At 42.2% G+C, this 11627-nt stretch overlaps 1 protein-coding gene and 1 long non-coding RNA gene across 2 annotated transcripts; one reads left to right on the forward strand and one right to left on the reverse strand.

The window, feature by feature from the left end:
• Positions 1–452: 452 nt before the first annotated feature.
• LOC114775566 (transcription factor IIIB 90 kDa subunit-like) lies at positions 453–6089 on the reverse strand. Its single transcript, XM_028966565.1, has 5 exons — positions 5872–6089; positions 4784–4997; positions 3481–3561; positions 1029–1692; positions 453–925 (listed from the first exon to the last, which is right to left on the reverse strand). Exons 2-4 carry the CDS (start codon positions 4959–4961, stop codon positions 1451–1453), a joined length of 501 nt encoding a protein of 166 aa, XP_028822398.1. The 5' UTR covers positions 4962–4997; positions 5872–6089; the 3' UTR covers positions 453–925; positions 1029–1450.
• Positions 6090–9231: 3142 nt separating this feature from the next.
• On the forward strand, positions 9232–11406 carry LOC114775569 (uncharacterized). Its single transcript, XR_003745067.1, has 2 exons — positions 9232–9368; positions 10880–11406. It is a non-coding gene; the product is annotated as an uncharacterized LOC114775569 (long non-coding RNA).
• Positions 11407–11627: the final 221 nt, after the last annotated feature.

The following is an 11627-nucleotide window of genomic DNA, read 5'->3' on the forward strand; positions in this document are numbered from 1 at the left end:
AGAATTGCTGCACTCAGCCCTCCCAACCAACTGAATCAACCTCATATCTTAACACGCTCAGGAACAGGGTCAACCTGGACACATCACATTTACATTTACGGCATTTGGCAGACGCCCTTATCCAGAGCGACTTACAACGTGCTTTCAAGTTACCATCGATGAGGAGATCAATTCCGGTTCACTAGGACCCCCAACTATGAATACAATCTTTTTATTCACTCTGTTGTAGATTCTGTACACATCAGTCCACTTGACCTTCATCCATCACGTCCACACAGATGTTTAGTTCTTGTTGCATAGTGTGTGGAGATCTTTTAACTATCACTATGAAACACAGCTCTTCAACATTTTATGTGATTTTACCTCTCCAAACAATGGTAATGTCAGACCCTGAGTGATAAAAACATGGATTAAGTGGTTATTGAAAAGGAGTTTCCCAAGTTACTCATACATTCCGGTCATAAAAACATGATTTATTTTGTTGTTTAGAGGAATTATGAACATAGAATCATTCCCATGAGAATATAAACACAATGCAATATTATAACTTGTTGTTTACATTTATTTTACAGCATTGATCAGATGCCCTTATCCAGAGCGACTTACAATCAGTAGTTACAGGGACAGTCTCCCTGGAGCAATTTAGGGTTAAGTGTCTTGCTCAGGGACACAATGGTAGTAAGTGGGATTGAACCTGGTTCTTCTGGTTCATAGGCGAGTGTGTTACCCACTAGGCTACTACCACCCTGGTAGTAGTTTACAACAACCAACACAATTTTGCACTTGATAAAAACTTGTGTTATGATGTGCTGAGCTCCCCACATCCCAATACTCAGACAGAAATCTAGTTCTGTGTTCTTTGTACATTTTTTAGCTGCAGTTTAATGTTGCCGGGCAGTCCATGTTTAACAAACTCTTCATAAAGCTGAAAAGACCAATAAAAAATATATATTGTTATGTTAACACCACAGAATGCTGTTGAAAGTTGCTTTCTATGGGTATGAAAATTGGTCTTTGTATGCTCTTACCTGATTTACGACAGTTTGTTCAATTTCAGACCATGTTAGGTCTGTGCTGGAGGTGAATTTTACTTGCAGCCCAACATACATTAAAGAATCTACAGAAGGAAACATTCTACATAAATGAGAGGAGACACACAACACACATCCATTATATCCATTGTAAAAAATAAATAAATGAATTATCATAGCAGATGAACGGCAGGCTGCTGCCGCAGTTTTCTTCAGCCCATTGGCCAGAGTTCGTGAAAGACGCAGCAGTACAGCCTGCGTTGTCCGGCTGTCCGCTTTCCCAGTTGGTGAAGGTGGAGTTGCTCTGGTCCGACCAAGTCCATTGGGGACAATGACAGCTGTCCGCCAGTCTAGTTATACACACCGACCATTCATCAGATATGCACATTTACATTCACGGTGTACATTTTCTTCCTCCATCAAAAAGACTTGTGCAGCAAGTAAAAGCTTGCCCTGGAGCCGTAATAAATCCATTCGGAAAGGATACGTGGGGTCCCCTCCGTTCGACACACCATGTAGAGGCAGGCGGCGATGACGTGTGCCGACTTGCGGCCAAAAGTCAGACGTTTGGACAGCGCCATCTTGTAGAAGTTTAAGGCCGTGTCCAAGCAGTGCTGGTTCATCTGCAGCTGCCGGCCCAGTTGGTTTATTTGTCGTCTTGCTGGACAGACAGACACAAAACACACATACACAATCAACATTATTCATCCTACCATTCTATTGGCGTGATGAAACTAAACGTTGTGCGTGGGCACGTACCAGAACTCCACAGTAATCAAGTAACCCCGTTCATATTTTCTCACATTTCCTCAACCAAGTTCACATTTAATGTGGGAAGGGAGGGGAAGAAACAGGCCACATCAGACAGCCGTTTATCCCAACAACTAATACACAAGGTCTGAGTGAGTGCGTGAGTGTGTGTGTGCGTGCGTGCGTGCGTGTGTGTGTGTGTGTGTGTGTGTGTGCACATTTGAAGACGCATCTTAGGGTATTTGCAGATGGGAAAATCTCTCAAAACCGCTTTCTAATTTGATGACCTCAGACAGAATGAATCTCCACACAGACAGTCTTCAGTCATGTTAACTACACACACACACACTGCAACACAGTAAGAATCGCAATGTGTCGCCACAAAGAGACCCCCCTTACCAAACCACGCGACGGCCACTCCTTGAACACGTCATTAAAAGAAAAGTTCTCTTCCAATCTGTCGCGAGAGTTATACATCAGCACAACAACAAAACACACTACCGTCGTGCGACGGACCCCTGCGGCTTTTTCTGGCTGGGCTGGTACAAACGAACTGTTCAAAGGAATAACATTTCCAAACATTTAACCAAGAGGGCCACATCTGACAGACGGTACGAGGGCCACACGCAGAGAGCAGCAGTGCCGAGGCAAGATTAGGATGTGCGCGTCGTCGCTGATCTGACCGGAGAGTCTGAGATTTAAGGTATGGCACCAGAGGACATCCTAATAGGCACAGGAAGTGATGTCATTCCTCCAGGGGTGACCCATCTGAAAGATCTGGGGAAAGAACGCAGATAACTGAACATCATGTGACTACAGGATGCACGTCCCTGGGAACTGTGGATTTTAGGATCACTTCAGCCCATAATTAAAGGGCTCTGCTAACAGAGGCTGTTACTGGAGACCAGTCAGTCACTTAGCAACAGCTGCTAAACAAATCACTGTTTTAATTGAAATTTCAGGCAGGCAGTAAAAACAGATTTAGTGGAGAATTGGTCGGTTTGAGAATTCTCTAGCTGTAGGTACAAAAGAAGCCACTTTTGGAACTCTGCGCTCATCTTGTACAGAATCTGTGGTATTTTAAAAGAACCAACGCAGTTATTAGGGTTGAGTCTGCAGAATTTATGATAATATCATGACATACAATGTGAGCAGCTTGTGTGTATGTCATGTCCTGCAGTCTAAAAATCCACCCTTAATTTGACGTCCCATCTCACATCAGTGCCACGGACAGACATATTAATCAGTCTTTTCATCCAAGTCTTTGTACAGTACAGCCAATAAGCTCAGGCTGAATCTACGGTAAGAGAAATAGGTTCCTGGTACCTGTGAACCAGCTGACCCACGTACTTAACCCACCACTGACCCAGGGGACTCACCTGTAATTAGTGAATGTGGATGAGGGGACATAAATAAATTCAGTACGAATGACACCAAACTAATCATTAGCAAGCAATCGGCCAGGTGCTATTTATGGTGTAGGTTATTTTTATTTATGGCATAAGCTATTGATGATGCTGTAGAGGTATATGAAAATGAATACCAAAACCACCCTCACATACATCAGATAATCATTCTGCAGCTATGTATACCTGGAAGAGGAAATAAAGCCAAAAAGATGTTTTTTTTTTTTTTTTTTTTAAGTACTCTCATCTTCAAATCAATCATTTTACTTGCAACGGGTGTGCGATGAGCTCACCATTTTGCACAGTCTGGGCTCGGGACTCCTTGCCTGTCCCCGCAAAAAAAGCAGAACCCATGGAAGGGGCATTTCCTGCAGCTGAAACGAGAACCAGGCCAAAATGTAACAGCCAAGAAAAACAAAGAAAACGTTACAGACATTTACATGCAACAGTGTTGATCAGATAAACACAGTGACAAAATACTGAAATATTTTTGAAAGGGAATATTAAACGCTTCAGGCATTGGTACTAAAGGGGGCATTACAAATGATAGAGCACCGCCCTCTGCTGGGGAACAAACACCTCTACAGCTCAACCTGTTCCCATGACCAATCGCAACCATGGAAATGGCAGAAAATCGTTGAGAAAAAAAAAAAAAGAAAAAACAAATGAGTGTCGTTTTTATGTGTGTATAATAAAAATAATACATCACAACCTTGCATCAGATTAAACACTGAACTGGACTTTTTGCCCCATCGCCAGCCCACTAGGGGTTTGATTCTCACTTTCGGTGTGAGAGTTCAAAAGGTTGTTGTTGCGTCAATGTTTTATGGGGCAGTGGTGGCCTAGCACATCAGAGGTTTGTAGGTTCAAATCCCTGAAACGCAATGGTGCCAATGAGGTGACACTGAGCAAAGCACCGTCCCCACACACTGCTCCCCAGACACCTTTCATGGCTTCTGGGTTGTATGCACCATGTGCTGTGTTTCACAAAAATGATCACTTCACTTTCAAATTGGGGAAGTGGTGGCCATAATCATTTTTATTTTTACATTTAGAAGATGAAAAACCTATATATAATTACTTTCACTACATCCTAAAGTAAAATTTTTAAAAAGGAAAATTTATGCACACAGTGTCATCTTATGAAAAATATTCAGTTTTTCAATGATTAATACTATCAATAAAAAATGAAAAAAGGTTTTATTGCCTTACAGCAATTCAAAAACCTGTATTGAGAACAGCTAGACCCGCAGTAAGTGTACTGACAGGATCTAGTAAAAGTAATTTAATAAACCACACTAGTGACCTGATACGGAGGGATAATAAATTGTGGGTTGGGTTAAATTAGCTTTCCTTCTCCTGCCTGCGAGCCACCAGTAAGAATTTAGGGAGATCTCGCCATCTACTTCCAACATATATCCTCTGAATCAGATTATTAATCAGATATCTAAGAAAGAACACATGATGTTTTAGTATGTTGCCATTAAAAGACACATTATGTGCAGTGAGAAAGAAAAATAAAAATGTCAATTTCCACCATGGCCTAGGTTTCCAACGAGCGGGTGTGAGTAAATAATTAAGTAAGTGTGCTCTCACAATCTCCAGCCACAAACTGGCCCACAGCCGATAGTTTCCCACTGGAGCTCTCCGAAAAAGTGACCTCGGAGACGATGATGTTGTCCTCCAGGACCGATCCACAGCCCATGCAGACTGCATCTCCCCTGGACTGGTCAACATCAATGTCGGTCCCACCGCAGGTCTTGCAGACCCTCATGATGGCTGCAAGGCCAGAGGGTCAAAGGGGACAACTCTGAAAAGACAAAGGGAAAACGAATCTGGATTATCCACTGCAACTGCATATACACACACACCACTATGAATCTGGTAATATCTGTACACCCTAAAACCTCACAAATAAAGTGTCTATTATTAAATATCAGCACCAAAAACAAGCCCAACATTTCTCCTGATCACATGACTAAATTAGTGTTCTGATATTATATTAAGATGAAACTGAAAGTGATTGTCATTGTGAAACACTGCAGCACAGAACAGCACGGTGACACAACAAAATGAGTCCTCTGCTTTTAACCATCACCCGGGTGAGCAGTGAGCAGCCATGACAGGCAGAAGTGTGTGGGGACGGTACTTTGCTAGGTGGCACCTTGGCTGTTCAGGATTCGAACCCACAACCTTGTGATTACAGGGCCGCTAGGCCACCCGTGCTAAAAACATGCATATGATCAAAGTCTGGAAACACACATTTACGGTAGCAATAACATATATGCATCTTTTTAATACACGAAAACATGACAAATCAGGAGGTCCCTCCACCCCCCCAAAAAAACCACACATGCGCAGTGCTCACGTGACCCACACGAAGGCGTGGGGTCTTACATCCGATCAGCCTGTTTTAATGATCGATATTACAACAGGCACCTCTTATTAACGTGGCTGTTCCTGTCACTGCGTGTCGCGCACATGACGCAACAGGGGACCAACACGCTCGCGGGTACACGTGGCAGGGCGCCCCGGGTCCACGAGGTTATGTGCCGGGATATTTCTTCCTGAACAGGACCGCACCCCGCAGGCGAACAATCCGAACACCGGCGCGGTTACGTTCCGATCTTCTGCTAATCCGCGCACATGAACGACACGACAGTTACTGAAAACGGAGCTGCTACCTGGATGGTAGATTTCCCAAAACCGCGCGCGGCTCGCTCGTGGTCAGATTTCCAGTCGATTTGGGAAAACTCTTCTTTATCTGGTGCTGTTTTGTGACGTCAAGGCACAGACAAACTCATTTGATTGGCAGAGATGACATTTACAACCCCGAGTCGTTTATATGACACACGCCGGCAAGCGACCGCACCAATAACACATGAAGCCAGCTGCGCACGTGTCGTCTTCTCAGGTCAGACGAAACCAAAATGGACTGCGTGGGGGGGTCTCTTTTTTTTACATACCAATAAGTCATATTTACTTAGAATGACGTGTTTGCATGGCCCGTTTTAAAAGTATAGTTGTATAATGTGTCGATGTAGAGGGAACATGTAAGCAGTTGGAATTTAGTTTACTTATTGGTTATATGCTATGGTACGGTCCTCTGCTTATGATTGCAGAGAACTTTTGAGCGTGCTGACGTCTTTCATTACATGCAAGTGTGTGCAGCGGTAGAACTCTGTCGGCGTTCCTCCTTCCTGTAACCTTGCCTGTATAATACCTGTTGTGTCATATGAGTCCGTGTGTGACCTGTAAGTCTCTCTTTACGTGTTCCACTGCGATGATAATATCAGAGATATGTAAACGGCGGATTTAATGGCAGAGAAAGGCCCCAGTCCACGAAGATCTTCCAGGCAACATTACCAACCTGTTTACCTGCAGGATTCAAACACGGAACCGGAGACTCGCGTGTCTGTTCGGGCGCTGGAGAAACAGACGGCGCTCGACCGACCACAGCGCCCCATGTGCGCCACCCTGTGGCCGGAGCGTGTATTGCAATTCCTCAGGACCAGCCTGCAGAAAGACCACATCCTGCGGGCCTACCTGCTCCTGCAGCTGGCGACCCGTACACCAACAATACGTTTGTATCGGATATGACTCAATTAAAACTACTTCTTAATTTAGGAGGTACTGCCCGGGCATTAGAGGACACAATGGAACACTATGAACAGAGATCCATGTATTCTGATTGATCTCATCCGGGTGAACAGACTTCTTTACTTCAGCATGAGACCGCAATAGAATAAATAGGGTTTAAAAGTTTTGGGCCACTGTTTAGGGTAAAATAGGATGTGTAGAAATAATATCAAATGTTACCTGCCTGGCCCAACACTGTTTTCACTGTAGAATTTGCCTTGGAACTTTCCCATATGCATATCCTTGCCCAGGTGACCAGTTTCTCAAGGCCTTGCAAGATTTCCCTCTCGCCCTGGTTCCGATGTTATATAGTAAGGTCATCCATAAACAGTTGTCAAAATGTTTAAACCCTATTTCCTATTTATATTACATGGAATTGTACATATTAATAAACTGTTGTACATATTAATTGTGTACATATTAATGTGCATTAGAGCAAAGTTCCCATGTGAATTCTACAGTGAAAATAGTGTTCTACATGTTCTCCTTTACCCTAAATAAATTAGATTTCAGTGGCTCAAAGCTTTTAAACCCTTTTTATATTGTATGGAAATGTCCATGTTTATCATAAATAAATTTGTTCTTATGAGCAAGTGTGTCTCATCTGTTTAGAAACCGTGGAACTTATTAAAAGTGCCAATTTGAAAAACCATTATGAGACATAATGGAAGCATACCCACTCAAATCTGAAGTGAGATCACCAAAAATAAGCAGTCTCAGAATCCAATACGCCCAATCCACCAGGATCCTGAGTCACACATTCACTGCCCAACAATGTGCTCATGAGTGTTCAACACAAAAAGCCATTTACTGATGGAGAGGTTGTCAAAGAGTGCATGAGTGCAGTAGCTGAAACGTTACTTGATGGGAAACCAGAGCAGATAATAAATAAATAATAAAGCAGATACCGTTGTTAGCATCTTCTGCCACAAAGAAAGGGGAAACACTGTCTCAGGATGTGCTAAACCAGCTAGATGAAGCCATGGCACCATTTGAAGGTTTATCTGTGGATGAGTCCACTGACTTGTGTGATGATGCTCAGCTGTTAGTCTGCTGGGTATTTCAACACAGACCACAAAGACTTCTGTGAAGATCTTTTAGGGCTCACCTCACTTCAGACCAGAAGACATCTACCTGGCTGTTAAGGAGCTGTTAACAAAGAGAGGACTAGTGCAAAAAAAAAGTGATTTTAATAACTGCAGATGGAGCCCCTGCTATGATAGGGAGAGAGAAATGAGCTGTAGCGAGACTGGAAGAAGACAATTCTGAACTGGCATCTTACCATTGCATCATTTATCAATCATGCTGAGGTGATGAATACAATGATGAAAATGATCAGTTTTCTTTGGGCATCTTCTTCCTACCAGTATCACATCGAGAATTCCTCAGAGAAGTCGATGATGATGATCTGCACAATAATGTGAGATGGCTCAGCAAAGGCAGGGTGTCAGCTTTCTCGACATTGAAAATAATTAAAACTAAATATTGTTCCAAGCTCATGAACGAGCACCTCCACATGTGTATGAGAATGGCCCATTCAAGTCCAGGTTTAAAATCCTGGCAGGACAAGCTAGAGCTCGATTCTCTCACTGACAAAAAAGCAGGGGGGTTGAATAAAAAAAGAGGAAGGTTTATTTTCTATAAAAGTGGTTAAGACACTTTTATTTACATCATTTATCAGACGCCCTTATACAGAGCAATTTACAATCAGTAGTTACAGGGACAGTCGCCCTAAGTGTCTTGCACAGGGACACAACGGTATTAAGTGGGATTTGAACCTGGTTCAACCCCTGGTTCTATCCAATCTCTGGTTCATAGGCAAGTGTGTTCCCACTAGGCTACTACCACCCTGAGTCTGCTGAGTCAAAATGTGACACAGAAAAAGTTCAGAACTTTGTTTAAAAATGCACAATTTTTACATTTTAGTTAGCCCTACTCTTATTTCGTAAACTATAAAACATACATATCAGCAGTCATACATGTTCAGTTCTGTGTATTGTGGCAATAAATATTGTCAATGTTTTTGAATTGTACTTAATTTGATTTGACAATTAGGTATTAATTACATCTAATGTTGATTAAATGAATAGGCGCTCAGAAACGAGCGCACGGCATTTTGGGATCTGTAGTTTAAGTGTAATCAGCGCTTCATATCGCCGAGCCTTGATAATAGATCTATATAAAGTAATCTCGCGTGATGTGACCCGCGGTCAGCGAGTTTGACACATGTACCTTAAGGGCTCATTTTAAAGTGCGCCTAATGAAATGTTTTTTTTCGGCTACTTGCAAAAAAGGATCAGAATGTGGGAGTTCGACCGTCGCTGCTATTACAAGGTTTACGACCAGGATCAATATCTCTCTACCAACGGGGCGTCTTTTTGGCGCTTTACGGCAGTTTACAGCAGAGTCGTGGCTCTGGCTCTGACTGCGGCCGAGACGTGAGGATGATGGCGGTAGTGTACGTGGCGTCCTAGACAGTTTTAACTCACCAAGTTCCATGTTTACCAAGCTGCGCGTCGTCACCCCGACTTTGCATCTCTGAGTGAGTGATGTTGTCCCCTTCATTAATATATCTTTATTCTTCATAGGTAGAATTTGGGGGAGTTATTGCATGTTGAAGGCAGTGAATGCTGTTACACGGTAAACATACAAACAAAGATACAAAAAAAGTTTTATGTGAATTACACCGTTTAAAATAATTCTAAATAGTTTGAGACCACTGCTCTATGGTAATGCAGCTTTGAGTTATTTAATTTGGAATGTTGGGGAAGTTAACTAGTTTAGTAATTCAGTACATTAGTTCTGTTGGTATTACATGATCTATGTTGGCAGTTGTAGTAACTGTTTATTATCTGCGTGTAGAACCATTCTGAATGTACATTTATACAGGGGGTCACAGATGGTCCCGTTTCCTTCCAGTGTTGCACAAACCACCAGACTTTGGAAAGGCATCAGTTTTTTAAAAAGGAAATTGGGAGATGCTTTCATCCTCGCTGTCTGATGAGCACGGAAAGTATAGAAAAATTACTGGGAGGATAATAAATAGTTATTGACAATTTTGAAATAACGATGTAGTCAAACCCTCATCTGCTGTGTGATGAAGGCCAATTTAATCGCTTCTTCTTTCAGTGCAGTACTAAGATTATTAAAAAGGGTTTTATAATAGTCAGTGAAGTGAAAAGCATTTGTTTTTTTGTCATTGTGATACACAGCATGCACAGCAAACATGCACACAATGAAATGTGTCCTCTGCATTAACCCCGTACCCTGTAGGTGATTATTCAATTAAAATAATTTATTGTTTTAATACTGTCCCGAGTGGAACGCTATGAACACAGATCCATTTATTCTGCCTAGTGGTTAAGGAAGCGGCCCCGTAATCAGAAGGTTACCGGTTCGAATCCCGAACCGCCTAGGTGCCACTGAAGTGCCACTGTGCAAAGGACTGTCCCCACACACTGCTCCCCGGGTGTCTGTCATGGCTGCCCACTGCTCACCAAGTGTGATGGTTAAAAGCAGAGATACATTTCATTGTGTAAACGTGTGCTGTGCTGCAGTGTTTTGGGGTAAGAAAGTCTGTAAGTCATAAGCCCTTCTGAATTCAGCACTTCAGTGTCATCAGAATTTCTTTGAACTGAAAAACAACCATACACTTCGTCTAATGAGTGCTTAGTTGAACCCGCTAAAAAATCTTACCTGCTTGAGCACATGTTGAATTATAGTTAAAAGTAGGGCAGTTGTCAGAGTGTAAATCCATCATACTCCATCATGGGCTAGTAAAATTCAGCTTCCAGATTTACAATCTAAAGTGGAATTAAGCAAAGTTAATTACTTTTATACATTAAAAAGCACATTCCTTCCTTTTGACAGATATACTGATGTGTTTCTGTGTTCACCAAAAAAATACCAGAATGTATCTCTACCCCGTCTCAAGTCAAAATTCACATATTTAAAAACATGCAGCAATCAAATTTGATGTGTAATATCAAGCTGTTTTTCTTCTGATGCCTTTGTTGCAATTTTACTTACTTTAACTTTATATTTTTGAAACAGATACCAGTGATAATGAAGATGAATCCTCTCAGACTCCAGGGAACACGTCACTCAGATGGCTCTCTACTGCATCCTGCATGGCTATACATCCCTCCACCAGATTGTGAAATTCAAAATGCCAGGAAGACAGTATGAACCAGTGGTGGGATTTCTCAACAATTACAGGAGATGAAGAGGAAACAAGGGCCCACGGCTCCCATTCCAAACCAAGATGTCCACATGACCAATACTTCACACTGGCCAATAATGTAATAATAAAAAAGGGAAAGTGCAGGGTTCCTAGATTCACAGGAATATTCAAAGTTATGTGCAAAAATGCAATGTACACTTTTTATTCCACAGCAGAGAATAACTGTTTTTGAAGTTTCACACAAAGTAAAATCTGTGCAAAACATATTATGCACCACAAGAATAGTCTTGTATCAAATGGAACTGTACATATGTTGTTTGTTCCCTTTTCACTTATTTGATGATTTTTATAAAAAATATTTACTGATTATACATAAAATTTGAACGTACTCTCATGATCCTTGAGTTGAAAATTCTCAGTGGTTTGGAAAAAACATTGTAGTTCGTTCATGCTGTCAAGGCCGAGCCAGGGGGCGCGTTCACTTGCATGAGGCTGGAGCTGGAAGCAGACTGTGGGGCGAATATACGTGCACGCAGAGCATCATGAAAACAGGGCAGGCGCAGAGCTGATCTGGAACAACTTCTGTTTGCCATGTTGATGCTCATGCAGCACGGCAGG

Source organism: Denticeps clupeoides, unplaced genomic scaffold (genome assembly GCF_900700375.1).
Source record: "Denticeps clupeoides unplaced genomic scaffold, fDenClu1.1, whole genome shotgun sequence".
Lineage (NCBI taxonomy): Eukaryota > Metazoa > Chordata > Actinopteri > Clupeiformes > Denticipitidae > Denticeps > Denticeps clupeoides.